Below are 19,624 nucleotides of genomic sequence, written 5' to 3' on the forward strand. Positions count from 1 at the left end.
TATTAATGGTAATCAAGTAGATTAAAGAATGTATACCGTATGGATAAAAAAACAATCTTACACTTGTGGTCTTTTATAGATTTGAATTGTTTGTAAAATTTTGTAAAATCCCACCCTGAACCCAATGCTCCAGTCCTCCCCTGGAGCCAAGCCACCAACCATACCCTGCCACAACAATGGTAAACAGTTGCTGAATTTTAGCTGTTTTTTTGTTTGTTTGTTTGTTTTTTTGCCATTTTCAGGCCAGAGACAGTGTGTTTAAGTTCTATTTTTTTTCTCACCTGTTGTTCATTTAGGTGTGTGTTTTGGGGGTTTGGGGGGGTTGTTGTTTTTCAACCTAGGAAATATTCGGTGTAATTTTTTTAAAACTGCACAATATTACTCCAAAGTCTACATTGCTGGGGCAGCACGGTGCCATAGTAGATACCACTGTTGTCTCACAGCAAGAATGTCCTGAGTCTGACTCCATCATCTGGCCAGGGACTTTCTGTATCTTGATATTTTCAACAGTTCATGCTGCACAAAGTGTTTTTAATTCAAATGCAACTAAAATAAGTAAAATGCACAACAATGATGTAATAAAATATAAAAGAGAAGAAATAAACCTATAAGACCATAAAAACAACGCTATTAAAACGAAAAATGTCTAGGTCCATTGTGTGTTAAAAGCCAGCTCATAAAAATGTGTCTCCAGTAAAGATTTATGCTCCAGCATTTGTGCAGATCTAATATCTAGAGTCACTTTATCCTGGAGTCTGGTATCTGACACAGAGAAGCCTCTACCACCACCGATTTATGTTTAGACCCTGGAATGGATAACATTAGTTTTGAACTGGACCTCATGGTTCTTTCTGGAGCAGAGGATGTATGCTTCTTCTGTTTTCTATCAGTCAGCAGACAAGCAGCCACATTTTGGGCCATCTGGAGACGATAAATAAAAGACTGGTCCAAACCAAAGTACAAAGAATTGCAGTAGTCCAGTCTGCAAGTAATGAACAGATGAATAACACATTCATAGGCATTAGCTGGAAGGTATGGCTTTATCTTGGCTTGCTGTCTCAGATGAAAAAAGCCTGACTGAACTACTGCACTCAACTGCCTACACCTACACAGTTTAAAGGAACCATCAAGGTGCACACTGAGGTTTTTAACATTTGTCTTAAAATGAGATGATATAAGGGGCCTAGAACACTGTCAATGTCTTTACAAACAGAATTGCCAAAAATGACAATTTGTCTTTTGTTTTCATTTAATTAAAAAAACATCTTCAAGGGAATGTAATAACAGGTGAAGAGAGTTTTTCCAGCTTTGAGTGGCAGATAAATCTGCAAGTCATCTGCAAAACAATGAAATGAAATGTTATACCGTCAAAAAAAGCATATTGTGGCATGCAAAGGAATCTTAGCAAAGAAGCTCTACAGAAAGTTGGAGCTTGCTGTTCAACCCCAAGCTGGTAGGGGGAGCTCTTTATTAAACACTTTCTGGTGCTACACTGTGCTTCGTGGGTCAATAACAGCATAACAGAACTCACTTAATGTACTGCACTCATTCTCTAAAACAATAACTGTCAGTGACTTTGAACCGCAGTATAAACACAACATTCAAGATAAAAGTTAAAAGTAACGTAACCATAAACAATAAAACAAGAACATCTTAACAGCAGCACATGTCCCAAGGCATGATGGGAGAGAACTGCTGCTCCCCCAACACGCCACATAGCCCCTACCTGAGTGGTTAGCTGTCCCCAGCAACCGGCATGTCCATAGCAATGTCTCTGAGGTGTTGGGGAAGGCAACAGGGTCATTGAGGACGTTCCATGGGTCCCCCAGCCGTCTCTGAGGCCAGGTTGGGGGCCTGCAGTTGAAGCTGAGACCCTGACTCCTCCCTGGGTGGACCCAAGGGCTGATAGGGTGCCAGACAATCACAATGGAGTACGACCACCCTGTTCCGTTTGACCAGCCGCACCCTGTAGACCACGTCGGACAGCCTCTCGAGAACAGTGCAGGGTCGAACCCACTGGCTCATCAGTTTGGAGGAAAGCCCTTTCTTCCTCTCCGGGCTGTGGACCCACACATGCTGACCTTGCGACAGTCCTTCCCCCTTGCAGCGGGTATCATAAGCTTGCTTCTGCCGGGAGCCTGCATCTCGGAGAGCCTGCCTAGTCAACTGCTGCACCTCCCGTAGCCGGGCCAGGATGTTGTGGAGATAGTCCAACCCAGGGTCCCCACGCACCTCCTGCTCGGCGGGGGGATCCGAACACCAAGTCCACTGGGGTACGAAGCTCGTGCCCGAACATCAAGGCCGCTGGAGTGCACTTAGTAGATTCCTGGACCGCCAAACGGTAGGCCACTAGGACCAGGGGAAGGTGTTGACCAACCCATCGCTTTGGGGGTGCAGTTGCATCATCCAGGTCTTCCTGATATCCACTCATCCCCCCTTCCCCCTCCAAACGCTTTCGACGCTTATTCCCTTCCGATGCTGACAGGGATCATGGAGACCAGCGCATAGGCTGCAGGCCCGGATTTACTGTCTACATTGGATGTCTCTCACCCTTTACCCACCCCTGTTGCTTGTCATGTGTTCTTTGGTGTATTAAGAGTTTTTTCATGTGCTATGTGCAGAGGTGGTTTTTTTTCTGTTCTCAAACTGATCTCCCTGTTGGAGCTCAGTCTGGGGGGAGTTATTTTTTTTCTCCTTATCTTTCCTCATGTTGTGCTTTTCCATGTTATACCCCTCTGACCTGTCTTCCCCATGTGATGTTTGTGTAATGTATGTATGGTCGGATGGGTAAGATGGCGCCGCCATTGCGTGCAATAGGTCGGCAGCCTTAACATGAAATTTCCCCTTGTGGGATTAATAAAGGTATATCAATCAATACCCAGCCGCTGACAGACCTCCTTGAACACTGCAGCCTCGAAATTCCGGCCCTGGTTGCTGTGCAGTTTTTCTGGTACCCCGAACCGGCAGAACATCTCATTGACCAGACGCTCAGCGGTGGTAACAGCATTCTGATCGGGGAATGCGTAGGCCTCAGGCCACTTGGTGAAGTAGTCCATGGCGACAGGACATAGCGGTTCCCCTGGTCAGTGGTGGGGAAGGGTCCCAGGATGTCCACTCCAACCCGCTCCATGGGATCCCCCACCTGATACTGCTGTAAGGGGGCATGAGAGCGTTGGGAAGGTCCTTTCTGAGCTGTGCAGGCATCGCACCGATGGACATGGAGCTCCACGTCCTGGCAACACCCAGGCCAGTAGAACTGAGACCGAAGTCGCCGCAGAGTATTGGTAACTCCAAAGTGTCCTGCCCCCACCACACCATGGACCAGCTGGAGGATCCTGGACCGCAACTGTTGAGGTACCAAGAGCTGGAAGACCTCACGGTGACTCCCGGGAGCCTGCCAGCGGCGATAGAGGAGGCTGTTCCAGCTGGTGAGGTTGGCCCATTGGGAGTAGAGAGCCTTGGTCTCGAGGTCCAGTGCAGATACTTCTGGCCATGATGGTCTCTGACCTGCTCCAATCCAACACTGAACCTGGGAAAGGACATGGTCTTGGTTCTGGTCGTGTTGCAGCTGTTGGGGTTCCATGGCCTCCAGACCCTCGGTATCCCCTGCGGCAAACTGGACCTGAAGACTGCTATAGTGCCCACCCAGAACAGAGTCATTCTCATGGCCGCCCTGTGGTGATGCGATCACTGAAGTCATGCCCTCCCAGTCCTCCAGGTGTTGGCAGTACCTGCACTGTTCTTCATCACAAGGGCGTCGGGAGAGGGCGTCTGCATTGGTGTGGAGACGTCCCACCCGGTGACGAACTCCAAAGTGGTAATCTTGCAATGTCTCCAACCACCGGGCAAGCTGTCCCTCTGGTTCTTTAAAGCTGAGCAGCCAAGTGAGGGATGCATGGTCTGTGCGCAGGAGGAACCTCTTCCCGTAGAGGTTGGGTCTAAAATGGCAGAGACCCAGGATGATGGCCAGCAGCTCTCGACGGGTGACACAATAGTTCCTCTCCGGTCTGCTGAGGGAGCGGCTGTAGTAGGAGATGACCCACTCCCCCTCCGGGCCTTCCTGTGACAGTACAGCCCCCACACTTGTGTTGCTGGTATCGGTGTCCACGACAAAGGAAGCTGCAGGTAGGCTAGCACCGGCGCCTCAACCAGTGCAGATCGGAGCCGATCAAACGCGCAGTCCTAACACCAGTGGAACTCCTGGCCCTTGTGTGTGAGCCAGTGAAGGGGGCTTGCGATAGTGGCAAAGTCCTTGACGAAACGCCGGTAGTACGATGCCAGGCCAAGGAAGCTCCGCAACTCAGCAGTGTTGCCGGGAATGGGCCAGTCCTTCACAGCAGTTACCTTCGCAGGGTCAGTGGAAACCCCCGCTCCACTGACAACGTGACCCAAGAAAGTTGTCTCCTTCGGAAGAGGTGGCACTTTTTGGGGTGGAGACGAAGGCCAGCCTGGCGAATAGCATGGAAAATGGCAGTCAGGTTAGCCAAGGCTTTCTCGAAGTCTGTTGCGTGGATGAGGAGGTCATCCAGGTAGACCACACATCGGTCGCGGGGAATGTCAGGCAGAACCCTCTCCATTAGGTGCTCGAATGAGGCTGGGGCATTGCAGAGGCCGAAGGGCATTACCTGAAACTGCCACAGTCCCTGGCCAATGGAGAAAGCAGTCTTTGGACGGGCCTCTGGTGTCAGCTCCACCTGCCAGTAGCCACTGCACAAATCAAGGGAACTGAACCAGCAGGACCCAGCAATGTCGTCGAGGGCATCGTCAATCTGGGGCAATGGGTAGGAGTCCTTGCGTGTGATGTTGTTGAGAAGACGATAGTCAACACAAAACCACCAGGTACCATCCTTTTTCCGAACCAGCAAAGCCGGGGCTGCCCAGGGGCTGTTCGAGGGTTCGATGATGCCGGCCTCTGCCATTTCCCTGATCTTCTGCTCTGCTGCGGCATGGTTGGCAAGTGGAAGGCGACCAAGCCGGAGGCAGATGGGGCGTGCATCCCCAGTGTCAATGTCGTGTTGTACCAGGCTGGTTTGCATGCAGTCCTCATCCTTGGCTGCAAAGATGTCCTCAAACAAGTCGAGTAACTTCCGCAGCTGCTGTTACTGATCAGCCTGGAGACCCTCGCAGCTCCTCTGGTATACCTCTGGTATACAGCTTGCTTGGTCTCTGTGGACAGTTGCTGTACTGCTGGTGAAGGGGAGGCCCCTTCCACCGCCAGCAGCGACAGGCCCTCAGGCGTCCTGATGCTGGGTGAAAAAGTGGGAGGGAGGGAGGGCTCCAGCCGGTACCAAGGAAAAGTGTGGATCCAGTGTCTATCAGGGCTCTACAGGTGGTGCTGGCAAGGTCACAGTCCAGATACAGTCCCCGTGTCTGGCCCAGCCGACCAACTCGCCAGTGTGATTCGGAGGACAGATTGGTGGTGGGGGGCAGTTCCTCCATTGTGCCACCCCACCTTAGTTTAACGGCAGGTGGGGTGCCAGGCTTCGTGGGCTCGGTGCTGGACAGTAGCGTGCAATGTGGCCTGGTTCTCTGCATCGATGGCAGTTGTGGATTGGCCACCTGCTCGTCTATTCCCTCGCCGAGATCGCCAGGGTGGTGTGATGGTGGTTTGGAGGGCCTTCTCCTGGTCGCTCCCTTTGTAGTCCATTTGATGCACTCGGTGACTTGAGCCAGGGCTGCATGCACCTGAGCTGAGCACATGCTCCACTCTTTCTGCCTCAGAGCTGCTGCGAGGGTTTCTGGTGCATGCAGACGAATGTGCTCTTGTAGTCGTTTTGGCTGGAGACCCCGAACAAAAGCCTGGAGAGCAAGCTCTTCCTGTGCTGCAGCATCAAAAGCAGGGTACCCACTTTGTGCATAAAGACGAAGGTCTGCAGCATAGTGTTAAGGTTCATTTTAGGTCAAGGAGAGATGGAGGAAATCGGAATAACACACTGACCCTGCCAGGTGGAGTCAAACGATGATTTTAATGAAACACACGTGTGGGAGAATGAGCTGACCCTGTACGCAGACAGCATCAAAATCTCATCTCAACAACGACACAACATTAGTTTTATGCATCAAGGTGTTTTTAGTGACGCCCTCTCCACGTCAGCACATGCATCAGTTTCAAAACCACAAATGTTCTATTTGACAACTTTTGACACAATTAAAGGACACTGGCTTCCATCTTCTCGCCGGTGGTTTCCCGCAAGCCACCTCAGCTCTCGCATCCTGCACCTGCTTCTTCATCAAACAGTCACGTACACACAGAAATACAGTCATAGCAAAACATGCTTAAACTTTCACCTACAAATGAACCTCTCTAACTGTATGCGTGTGTATGTGTTAACCAAATAGGGTGCTAACCACAATTGCACCCTATTTCACCTCTTCACTTATGCAACCAGTGTGTAATAATCTTGACTTATATGTAAAATGTATTAAACAACTGTTTCAATCAAGAACCTCTCCTAAAAGCTTAATCAAAGATATAGATGCATAAACGATAATACAAAATAACCTGCTCAAAATAACTTGCACTCAGACTCTGCTTTCGGTTTCACTTCCTGCAAAAGCATGCCCTGCAAACATGTAATTTCCTGTCTTATTTTGGCACAGAGTATACTCAGCGTTAGGGCCTTTCTTTTACAATGCAGTCTGCATATAAACATTTAAGCTTATAGATTCAACTCAACAGTTTAAAGTGGTTCTAACTGCTCCTGTAATAAAGGCTAATATGATACAAATATGTTTGAACATCTGAATGCAATATCAATACTGTTATTAATGAAATGGTAATGATGATTATAAAAAATAGCAGCAAATAATAGCAGCAAAATATTCCTATACCTTACAGTAGGCACCCAAACTCTCCTCTTGTCTCTGTGGGCGGCTGGCAAGTTCATCTTGGGCATCATCTGCATGGGTACAGAGGCCAAACCTGCTCTGCATTGCTCTGGCGACAGTAGGCCAACTTAAACGCTCTTCTGGCTGAAGATCTGTGAGGATCTGCAGGGCCCTGACTTCCAAGGCGAGAGCGACTTGGACAGCTGTCTCCTCTGTTGACCATCCGTTTAGTTGAGCAGCCAGCTGTACCTGGATGAGGTAGGTCTCTGGAGGTTCCTCCCCATTATAGTGTGGCAGCTTCATGCTCCCCCAGACAGAAGCCCCTGATGTCAGCGCCGGCTGCACTTGGTCCAGGAGGCAGTTGGCATTGTCCCCCTCAGCTGCCAGCAATGAGGGTGTGCCGCTCCCAGGCATCACCATGAGTGGAGGCTAGCTGGCTGCTTGTGGTCTTGGAGCCTGCAGCATGCCTTGGTGGCTCCGACAGCTTCCCAGTGGGCGGGGGTGTGAGGCTCCATCTGGTAAGCCCAGCAGATCTTCCCCTGGCTGACTTGCTGCTGCTCGGGGGTCTCCTCGCTTCTTCGGTCGTGCTCCATTCACCGCTTCCAGGCGGAATATAAGCTCCTCAGTCTTCCTCAGTTCCTCTTCCTCTTTCAGAATAGTGGCCATGCTCTTGGAATCCCACTTCTGACACCAATGTGGCATGCAGAGGAATCTTAGCAAAGAAGCTCTACAGAAAGTTGGAGCTTGCTGTTCAACCCCAAGCTGGTAGGGGGAGCTCTTTATTAAACACTTTCTGGTGCTACACTGTGCTTCGTGGGTCAATAACAGCATAACAGAACTCACTTAATGTACTGCACTCATTCTCTAAAACAATAACTGTCAGTGACTTTGAACCGCAGTATAAACACAACATTCAAGATAACAGTTAAAAGTAACGTAACCATAAACAATAAAACAAGAACATCTAAACAGCAGCACATGTCCCAAGGCATGATGGGAGAGAACTGCTGCTCCCCCAACACGCCACAATATGATTCCAGTCGTGATAGTTGGATATCATGGTTGATCATGTCAAAGGCTGCTGTTAGGTCCGACAACAAGAGAGCAGAAGGGTTGCTAGAATTTAAGAGAATATTTAAGAAAATGTCATTAAAACCTTTTTTCTGTTCTTGCTCTTGATGAAGGCGGTCGCACTTTTCTCCTCCTCCTCCTCTCCCTTAGCTTCCCTGCTTAGCCTCTTGTGTCCTTGTCTAGTCTCGTGTTTTTTGTATTACTTTTCCCTGGAACACTCTCTCACAGTCTGTTCTCTAAAACCTAAAAGAGGAATTATGGATTTGATCAACTGGTCCCTGAATACAATTGACACCCTTTTCTCAATGAGAAGTCTGGGCTTGGGTGAGCCTGAGTGCTGAAGATATCTACCTATTCGGAACCATGATAACAGGGTTCTTGCTGATCGGAGCTGGCTTGGCCCTGGCTTATCGAACAATTAAGAAAGCGGAACCAGCTGTTCAAACCCCCACAAGCTTGCCTGCTGGGATTGAAACGATGGGACGAAGCGTGAGTTTCTCAAAATGGGCTCATTGAGTGCAGCACGGATAAGATCTTGGAGAAGCTTACGGCTGAACAAGACCTCTGAGTGCAAACTGGACTACATCTGGAGGGGTTCGCTCGGAATAACACCTCTGAGCGCAAATTGGATCACATCTTGGAGAAGCTCACTGCGGTCGTGAGTTCTCAGAATCGGCTCTATGAGCACAAGAATGACAACATCACGGAGTGTAAGTTTGATAACATCATTGTAATGGCCCTAGCTGGGCCTCCTGATACTGCCCTTGTGTGGGCGTGGTGTTTTTCTCCACCTCCTCCTCTCTTGCCCCACCCTTCTGTCTCTCTCTCGCTTCTTCTCTCTCCCCAGGACACAGCTGCTGCTCATTGGCCTCATTTACCACCTGGGCCCAGTCAGCAATCACCTCTCTGAGGTTATATAAGCTGGGGATGGACTGAATGTGGGAGGGTGGCTTTCTCTGGTGTCTCCGCGTTGCGTGTTATGTGTGTGATTGTCCTGCCTACGGTGTGGAGTTGTATGAGCAGTGGGAGAGGTTTCTGGTGGTTTTCCTCTGTGCTGGTCAGTGTGTGTTTCCAGCCTAGGTGTGGAAAAGGCCTGCTGTGTGTGTGTGTGTGTGTGTGTGTGTGTGTGTGTGTGTGTGTGTGTGTGTGTGTGACCAGCCCCACCGTGCGTGGCTCTTTGTGAGTAGCTCTTAACAGAGTAGTGGTTTTGCTTAGGTGACGGCGGCCTCCATTACTTTGTTTGGCCTGCCTGGTTATCGTTAATAGCAGCGTTGCTGTCTTTTTCTGTTGAAGCCTTATAGTTGTTTTCTTTGTTGAAGTGGTCACTATTCTCCTTGTGTTGATCTGTCTGAGTTCTCATTAAAGCGGCGGTGCTGTCTCTTTCTGTTGTTACTATTTATATGATTATTGAGTTAATTGATTATAATAAAGATTTATTTTGTGTTAAATACCTCTGCCTGGCGTTCTTTTCATTTCAACCCGGATCCAACTGTTACTGTCCCCCACTCTCTTCGCCTAGCTTTCATGTGGGGACGTAACAAGGTGGGGGCTCGTCCGGGATCGGAATGAAAGGAGTTGAGCTAATTACGATTGTGAACAGGTGTTTGTGTGTTGTGTGAGGGTCATTTGACTAGCTGCTGCTCTCCCTGGCTAGAACAGGGGAGTGTCTAGCTGAGTGTTTGCTCTTCCTTCGGACACTCATTTTTTGTTTTGCCTTTGTTATTTTCGGAGCAAACCCGGGTGGGGATTAATTCTCTGTTGGGGGTAGGCTTTTCGGTGCCTTCGGCACTTGATGATTTGCCTTTAAAGTGGCCTCGAGCCTGGTACGCTCCAGAAGCTGGGTGAGGCTAGATTCTGAGTAGGCAGGACTGGGGAGAGGGTTGGTAGTATTTTAGTTAATGGTTGACTTGACACAACACGTTTTGTTTGCCTGTTTTTTTTGGTTGTGTAGCGAAGGTGTTGTTTGGCCCTTGGGTGGTTAATTTATGTGTTTCGGGCTGATTTGAGTTTTCATGGCCACTTTTGATATTTCTGGGTTTATGGCAAAGCCGTCGCTTGCCCTGCTGGACGTTTGTAGGAAGAGGGATCTGCAGGAGGTGGCAACATATTATGGGATCAGTGTCTCCACTGGTCTACGCAAAGCGGAGCTGAAGGCCGCTCTGGTGTCTGGGCTGTTGGAGAAGGGGGTGGTTGTAATGCAAGAACCCCCGAGCACACCCGGTCCGGCTGGACCAAGTGCAGCGCCTCATGTTCCAAGCCAGGTCGTAGAACCATCAGTGTCTACACCTGTGGGCCAGGGGCTGCCCGAGGGCGGGCCAATGACGCTGCCCCGTTTTGATCCGCTCTCCACCCAGTCATCAGAGGGTTCTAAGCAGGATGCTAGGCTCAAAGTCCGTCTGGCTCGTCTCCAGCTGGAAAAGGAGGAGCGTGAGAGAGAGTTCCAGCTGAAAAGGAAAATAGAGCTTAGGCGTTTGGACGCGGAACTGGCTAGGGCCACGGAGATTGAGTTGAAGAAGGTGGAGGCGGAGACGAAGGTCAAGCTGCGACAGCTGGAACTCCAGCAGGCCTCCTCCCCTCCTGTGGCGGCCTCGCTGTCACAGACCGAGGCACAGTTTGATGTAGGCAGGAATAATCGTCTGGTCCCTGTGTTTCGTGACACTGAGGTGGAGGTTTACTTTGAATCATTTGAGCGGATAGCAACAGCCTTGCGTTGGCCGCGGGATGCGTGGGCCATCCTGCTGCAGTGCAAGCTGGTGGGCAAGGCACAGGAGGTTTGCTCCTCATTGTCCGCTGAATGCAGTTTGGATTACGACAAACTAAAAAGTGCTATCCTGTTAGCCTACGAACCAGTCCCCGAGGCTTATAGGCGGCGATTTCGGGGGTTGAAAAAGGTGCAGGGTCAATCCTTCCTGGATTTCGTAAGGGAAAAGAGTGTCCTCTTTGACCGATGGTGTTTGGCCTATAAAGCTGCAGATGTAGTTTCGGTACGGGAGTTAATTCTCATTGAGGAATTTAAAAACTGCATCTCCGAGCGGATGGCAGTGTATCTGAATGAACAGAAAGTCTCCACTTTGCAGCAGGCTGCGACACTGGCTGACGAGTTCGCACTTGTCCGTGAAGCCAATATCATTAAGCAAGAGCGACGCGACACACTAGCGAGGGCTAGCGGTGCTAGTGGTGAGTAAGGCACAAGGGGGGAGGTGCCTGTGCCTCGTCCCAGGTCAGACCGTAAGTGTTTTTTCTGTTTTAAGTCTGGCCATTTAATAGCTTATTGTGGGGCCTACAAACAGACACGGTCAGTCTCGAGGGCTAGGATTGTGCCAGCTAACAATGTTAATACAGGCATGGTGGCAAGAGCCAAAACAAAGCTCTGTTTTTTCTGCCACAAACCTGGCCACCTGATTGCTCGCTGTCTGAAATCCAAATCAAAGCAAAAACGATCTGCTGTCAAAACGGTGAACCGTGGTTCGCAGACAGACAAAGTTGCCAGTCCTAGACCACAATTGGAGCATAAATGCTCATTGGTGCCATTTGGCCAATGTCAGGGTTCACCTAAGTATGAGAGGCCACCTATTGACAATCTTTCAGGTCCAGATGACCTGCAGTGTGACACCTTGTGTACGACACAAACATTCAAACCTGCACCTCTGGCTAACCAGCATACCTGTCACCATGACCTAGCGAAGAAGTGTCTGAAAAGTGTTTCGGAAAGGCCTTCTAGCTATTCGCTGAATTCTCCATATGTGATGGCTCAAAAAACGTCTGGCTGTCACTTGGGACACTATGTTGAGGGACTTGAGCCAACCCCGTGCAGTGTTTTCAACCCATCAAAAAGGTCTTGGCAGATTTGGCAGGGTATGCCTAACCGTTATTATGGTGCATGGTAGGTGATATGTTTAAAAGTTGGGTAGGACATTCTGTGACAAACCACTGGTTTGTATTTATGGGAGGGGGTGTAACGGCCCTAGCTGGGCCTCCTGATACTGCCCTTGTGTGGGCATGGTGTTTTTCTCCGCCTCTTCCTCTCTTGCTCCACCCTTCTGTCTCTCTCTCGCTTCTTCTCTCTCCCCAGGACACAGCTGCTGCTCATTGGCTTCATTTACCACCTGGGCCCAGTCAGCAATCACCTCTCTGAGGTTATATAAGCTGGGGATGGACTGAATGTGGGAGGGTGGCTTTCTCTGGCGTCTCCGCGTTGCGTGTTATGTGTGTGATTGTCCTGCCTACGGTGTGGAGTGGTAGGAGCAGTGGGAGAGGTTTCTGGTGGTTTTCCTCTGTGCTGGTCAGTGTGTGTTTCCAGCCTAGGTGTGGAAAAGGCCTGCTGTGTGTGTGTGTGACCAGCCCCACCGTGCGTGGCTCTTTGTGAGTAGCTCTTAACAGAGTAGTGGTTTTGCTTAGGTGACGGCGGCCTCCATTACTTTGTTTGGCCTGCCTGGTTATCGTTAATAGCAGCGTTGCTGTCTCTTTCTGTTGTTACTATTTATATGATTATTGAGTTAATTGATTATAATAAAGATTTATTTTGTGTTAAATACCTCTGCCTGGCGTTCTTTTCATTTCAACAAGGATCCAACTGTTACTGTCCCCCACTCTCTTCGCCTAGCTTTCATGTGGGGACGTAACAATCATGGAGAAGCTCACGGCTCTCCAACGGGAGATTGAAAGACCAGTGTTGGACTGTTAGAACAGCTTTGAAATTCATATGAGTTGTTCCCACTAAAGTAAAAAAACACCATCACTTCATGCGGATACCCCTTCGGCACCAGCTGCGGTCTCAAGGCTGGAGCTGAACAACAACACCCTGATAATAACTGTGTTTAGACTGTTCTTCCCATTCTATGCAAGGCCACCAGGGTTGCCTGGAAGACTGTTTACTTAGCCTGGCAGGGCAAAGGACACTGTCTCAGCTGAACTCTGGACATACACACACATGCACAGACATATATACAGATGCAGATGTACACTCATCCCCCCTCCCCCTCCAAACGCCTTCAACGCTTATTCCCTTCCGATGCTGACGGTGGATCAAGGAGACCAGCGCATAGGCTGCAGGCCCGGATGTACTGTCTACATTGGCTGTCTCTCACCCTTTACCCACCCCTGTTGCTTGTCATGTGTTTCTTTGGTGTATTAAGAGTTTTTTCATGTGCTATGTGCAGAGGTGTTTTTCTCTGTTCTCAAACTGATTTCCCTATTGGAGCTCAGTCTGGTGGGAGTTATTTTTTTCTCCTTATCTTTCCTCATGTTGTGCTTTTTCCATATTATACCCCTCTGACCTGTCTTCCCCATGTGATGTTTGTGTAATGTACAGTGTTGGTCAAGTTACTTGAAAAGAGTAATCAGTTACTAATTACTGATTACTTCCCCCAAAAAGTAATCCCGTTACTTTACTGATTACTTATTTTCAAAAGTAATTAATTACTTAGTTACTTAGTTACTTTTTAAAAACACGATTTACAACCTGAATAGGTGATAAAGCGATAGATCTTTCAGCCCAATTCTACTTTTTCTGCATAATCCATCATACAAAATGTAATCAAATGGAAATGTCTCTTTTTAAAACTTGTTTTATTAGTTTTAATCTTTTAACTTTATGCATCAAACAAAAATTAAATTATATGCAACATTCTCTGACTGGAAGAAATTTGTTTAACATTTAAACCTATTTTCTGCACATTCCAGCACAGAAAATAAAATATTTTTTTGTGTTTACACTCACTCTTTCAAATAGATGCAAGTAAAACACAGCAGAAAATAAATAAAATCAAAGACTAGCGGTCCTGTTGCTCTATTTTCACCTGTAAAGCAGGACTGGGGTAGGCGGAGGTTTACCCTGGTGCAGGTGACCCGCAGCGGTCAGTGGAAGAATCCGCGAGTTTCTCTGTGAATTTCACATTACGTCGTAGTACACTCGGTGTTTGCTTGGAAGTTTAGGGGTTTTTTCGCTGTAAAAAGAAGTTTTCTTCCCACGCACAATGGACACTAATGTTTTTGTCACTTTTTATGGAATCAAACTCAAAATAAGGTCAGTACTTCCACGCTTTAAACGCTGCATGCTACACTCTGTCCCGCACTTGATATATTATGATCTGCAGACAGCTGTTGTCACGAACGTCGCACTCACTTATGTCACTGTCATGAGACGTTCTCGCAAAAAATCACGGTTTTAGTAACGCAGTAACGCAGCGTTCCTACGGGAAAGTAACGGTAATCTAATTACCGTTTTTGCAATAGTAATCCCTTACATTACTCGTTACTTGAAAAAAGTAATCAGATTACAGTAACGCGTTACAAGTAACGCGTTACTGCCCATCTCTGGTAATGTATGTATGGTTGGATGGGTAAGACGGCGCTGGCACGGCTGGCAGCCTTAACCCAATTTCCCTCGGGATGAATAAAGTATGATCAATCAATTAATCAAAAGTGTAGTCTCAGTGCTGTGTAGTGATTTAAAACCAGCTTAAAAAATTTCAGAGATCTTTTTAAGATCAAGGCTGGCGTGCAACTGTAAAAAGACCACTTTCTCCAGAACTTTTGTGAGAAAGGGAAGCTTTGAAATTGGTCTGTAATTAAGCAGAAAAGTTGGGTCCGGATTTTGTTCTTTAAGAAGAGGCTGAACTTAAGCCTTTTTAAGATGTGATGGGACACAGCCTGTACCAAGGGAAGTGTTAAATAATCTCTGGATAAAAGGACCAATAGTATCAAAAGTATTTTTAAGCAACCTTGGGGGAAGACAATCTGATAGGTGGTGTGATGATCTTAGGCGATGAACAATATCTGAACTGATATGGAGTAATGTGCAATTATCAACCTACGGAGGGCTGAACTCAAAGACATCCCAAAAATCAAAATGAATAAGTGAATAAAAATAAAAATGAATAAATCAGTGTTTCCCTGAGAAGTTTCCTCGTGCCTGTTCCATGCCACTCCACTGCCACACAGAATATTCTTTATGCTGTATATAGTCTTGTAAATAGTAGTGTTAAGTCATATTGAGTTATGGGGTGTTTGGTGTCTGTAGTTCTACATCTCACTGAATAAATAGGTGCTATCAGTTGGCTGAGTTTCCTGAGCCTGCTTTTGGGTCCTTTCCCTCATGTTGGCCTCTGGACCGCCGTGTGACAGTAAGTACATCTTCTTTCACAACACGCTGGTATATATTTTGAATACAGTGGCTTGCAAAAGTATTCGGCCGCCTTAAACTTTCCCACATTTTGTCACATTACAGCCACAAACATGAATCAATTTTATTGGAATTCCAGAACACCAGACAGGTCAGGGATAAAGTTATTGAGAAATTTAAAGCAGGCTTATGCTACAAAAAGATTTCCCAAGCCTTGAACATCCCACAGAGCACTGTTCAAGCCATCATTCAGAAATGGAAGGAGTATGGCACAACTGTAAACCTACCAAGACAAGGCCGTCCACCTAAACTCACAGGCCGAACAAGGAGAGCGCTGATCAGAAATGCAGCCAAGAGGCCCATGGTGACTCTGGTGGGGGAATCTGTCCATAGGACAACTATTAGTCGTGCACTGCACAAAGTTGGCCTTTATGGAAGAGTGGCAAGAAGAAAGCCATTGTTAACAGAAAACCATAAGAAGTCCCATTTGCAGTTTGCCACAAGCCATGTGGGGGACACAGCAAACATGTGGAAGAAGGTGCTCTGGTCAGATGAGACCAAAATGGAACTTTTTGGCCAAAATGCAAAACGCTATGTGTGGCGGAAAACTAACACTGCACTCTGAACACACCATCCCCACTGTCAAATATGGTGGTGGCAGCATCATGCTCTGGGGGTGCTTCTCTTCAGCAGGGACAGGGAAGCTGGTCAGAGTTGGTGGGAAGATGGATGGAGCCAAATACAGGGCAATCTTGGAAGAAAACCTCTTGGAGTCTGCAAAAGACTTGAGACTGGGGCAGAGGTTCACCTTCCAGCAGGACAACGACCCTAAACATAAAGCCAGGGCAACAATGGAATGGTTTAAAACAAAACATATCCATGTGTTAGAATGGCCCAGTCAAAGTCCAGATCTAAATCCAATCGAGAATCTGTGGCAAGATCTGAAAACTGCTGTTCACAAATGCTGTCCATCTAATCTGACTGAGCTGGAGCTGTTTTGCAAAGAAGAATGGGCAAGGATTTCAGTCTCTAGATGTGCAAAGCTGGTAGAGACATACCCTAAAAGACTGGCAGCTGTAACTTATTTGTAAAAAAAGTTTGGAATCATGCATGATTTTTGTACCACTTCTCAAGTGTACACCACTTTGTATTGGTCTTTCACGTGGAATTCATATAAAATTGATTCATGTTTGTGGCTGTAATGTGACACAATGTGGAAAGGTTCAAGGGGCCGAATACTTTTGCAAGCCACTGTAATTCTATGAACAGCCCAATTCAAGCTTGTGCTGCACTTTACCTTTATAATAAAAATATATTTTCCAAGTCAGTAAAATAAAGAAAATTATTTGAAAAAAGGAAACTGATTTTATAACATGCAGTGGCACTATTACAAGGCAGGAAGCATGTGTTGGATGAATACATCATATTATAAAACTCAAAAAAGGCTCAAGCAATATATTCTTCCTAAACTACTGAAATTTCAGTGTTTAAATTAAACATATGATATGACAAACAATTCAGTTCACGCTGAACAGAAAGGAGAGATTAACTGTACACTCCTAAAGCCTCAATTACAAGAGACTGAACAATCATATTTCAGACCTCCTTCTCTCTTGAGGATGAGGCAACCTGATAAAAACCTTATACAGACTTGCATGATACACTGTGTGTGTTTGGTTGATGAAGGTGCTCAGAGACAGATTTCAGATATTTTTATGAACACGAGACACAGTAAGAGTTGAATCCTGGTATAGTTTTGGATTTGTTTTTTTGTTTGTTTTTGCTTTGGATTTCTACTGGTTTTACAAGGTGTTTTTTATGTTTTGTCTTTGAAAAAATTCATGGATGAAGAGTTAAATGTTACCCATCTAACTCTGGACTGGTACACAGAAGTTAATAAGTACAGATATGTTTTCTTTTTCATCATGTTTATATTATATAGTCTAATAATCTGCACTAATTCTATTATACTGTATCTGATCTGGATTCATAAAAACCTCCATGAGCCTATGTACATTTTCATTGCAGCTTTGCTACTGAACTCTGTTCTTTACAGCACAACTGTTTACCCAAAACTCCTGATTGACTTTTTATCTGAAAAACAAGTCACAACATATTCAGCCTGTCTCTTTCAGTTTTTTATGTTTTATACTCTAGTTTGTTCAGAGTTCCTTCTGTTGGCTGCCATGGCCTATGACAGATATGTGGCTATATGTAAACCTCTGGAATATCAAACTATCATGACAAAAACCACTGTGAGTATTTTCCTGGTTGTGGCTTGGCTTGTACCTGCTTGTCATGTTGCTGTATTCACAATAGCGAGTGCTGAAGCTAAACTGTGCCACTCTAATATAAAAGGAATATTTTGTAATAATGCAGTTTACACTCTTCAGTGTGACATATCAAGATTAATTACCATCTTTGGTGTGGTTGCTTTACTAGATCTCTCAATACTTCCTATGCTCTTTATAGTTTTCACTTATACAAAACTATTTATAGTTTCTCATCGAAGTTGTAAAGAAATCAGGAAGAAAGCTGCAGAGACTTGTTTACCTCATCTGTTAGTTTTAATCAGTTACTCAGCTTTTTTTGTGTATGATATAAGCATAGCTCGTGTGAAATCAGATTTTCCAAAAACCACACGCATAATAATGACATTACAAATAATGCTCTATCAGCCTCTGCTAAATCCATTCATTTATGGGCTTAAAATGAAGGAAATTTCTAAACATTTAAATAAGCTGCTTTCTCAGGCCAACATCAGTCCTTGTATTAAAACTTACTGCTAAGGTGAAGTACTTTTGTTGTTAATCGGTTTTGTGCAGTTATTCAAAACATCTTTCTTTCTACATAATCAAATCATTCCAACTTTCAGTGAGAACATTTTTCATATTAGTGTATTATATCTGGGGAAGTACAAGAAAATATGAAGTGAAATAAACCAGAGTACTAATAGATACTGTGTAGTAGATACTACATTTACTAGATATTGCCTGCCTTGTTTTTCCCTTCATGCTGCTGGAAATGATCTCAGTTAATTTCTTTGGTAGTAAACTGCTGCAAATGTGTGACACACCCTTTCATATTCACCATTAACCTCTGCATCATACTTGTGCATATCATAAACACCTCGTATAAGAGTAACTGAAGACCTGGTGGATTATTTAGATTTGTTATACAGTGGGGAAACCAATATGCATTCAGTGTAAGCAGATATCGTCTTATCTGTCTATGTTTCTGTGCTAACATCAGTTGCATTTCAGTGCAACAGAATTCACAATAAAACGGTTGCCATGTACACACATTCCTGGTGTTATTGTCTGACATCTGTCCAGAGTGGCTCCACAGTATAGTGGTTTATACTTTTGGCTGTTAAGTGAAAGTTTCCTGGTTTGAACCTGAAAGCTCCCACAAAGAGAAACAAATCTCTGTGGTGGTGCATCAGGAATGGTGTCTGACAAAAATCTGCGGAAGCAAACATGCAAACTGCTGTGGCAACCTCTTGTGAAAATGTAGCTTTTCCTGTCAGACAACTCTATATGCATGAAACACATCAAACCATCTTTACTTCTAAACCATTTTTTAACCTGCTTCTCTTCAATCACAACCTTAATTTTATAACATTGAATATGTCTAACTATATTTACATGATTAAATGTGTTTTATTATTCATATAGTCATCCATTCAAACATGATAAGTTTCACTAGCAGGGACCACTCCCTTGGTAACGATGAGCAATGAGGGATGAGGGAGTGTGATTAGTGCTGCGGTTTGGGGAAGGCCTTGAAGGGGACTGGCGACGGCTCTCAGGCCGGGCAGAACCCCCAAAGACAGCATCCCCTGCAGGAGCAAGACTGGGCATAACGGAGGTTTTGGAGAATGTTGTGAATGTATACCAGGTAGGCTTGTGATGACCATCGACCCAGGAGCTTGATTAAGTGGTCAGGGATTCCTTTGCGGGAGGCAGAAGTCGCGACAGCGGTGAGGAAGGGATGGCCAGGGAAGTGATTTGGAGGAATCCTGGAAGACGAGGGCTCTTGGCAAAAGTGTGAGAGGAGCCATGTCCTGATTGGGGCGTGGCCAGATTCGGTGATGAACAGAGGATCCGAAGGTAAGGTATGCTGAGGTTTTCTGAGGTCGAGGTAAAGGGTTAGTGATTCGAAGGGTCTTAAAGGAGAGTTTATTTTGAAGTAGTATGTAGGCGTGGTGCTGCCCGATTGATTGGTTTGCTTCGTTTGAGGATGAAAATGAAGCAGTCTTCGGAGGCTGGGTGGATGACACGCATGCACGGGTGAAGAGTCGGATGGGACTTCGAGGATGAGGAGGTGAATTCGGAACAGCGTAAGCCGAAAAAGCGAGTAGGAGCGTGGCCTCGAGTGTGCACGCCAGGAAGTAATCACTATGCTTCAGCTGGAGGGTAGAGATGCAGCGATGTTGTAGATTTGAAGTTAGGGGTAAGCAGTGTAGGGTCGTGGCAGGTGACTGATGCTGGAGACTGTTGATGAGTAGTGATATCTGGGGTGACATAATGGTTGGGCATGGTGGACCTGTGAGCAGTTTAGCAAGAAATTGATGCTGCTGAAGTATATCTTTATGGAGGG

At 46.3% G+C, this 19,624-nt stretch overlaps 1 protein-coding gene across 1 annotated transcript; it reads left to right on the top strand.

The window, feature by feature from the left end:
- Positions 1-16,690: 16,690 nt before the first annotated feature.
- On the top strand, positions 16,691-17,867 carry LOC100694428 (olfactory receptor 2AT4-like). Its single transcript, XM_003449528.3, has one exon. It carries the CDS (start codon positions 16,864-16,866, stop codon positions 17,809-17,811), a length of 948 nt encoding a protein of 315 aa, XP_003449576.2. The 5' UTR covers positions 16,691-16,863; the 3' UTR covers positions 17,812-17,867.
- The last annotated feature ends 1,757 nt before the right edge of the window (positions 17,868-19,624 follow it).

This window comes from Oreochromis niloticus, linkage group LG16 (assembly GCF_001858045.2).
Source record: "Oreochromis niloticus isolate F11D_XX linkage group LG16, O_niloticus_UMD_NMBU, whole genome shotgun sequence".
NCBI classification, from domain to species: Eukaryota; Metazoa; Chordata; class Actinopteri; order Cichliformes; family Cichlidae; genus Oreochromis; species Oreochromis niloticus.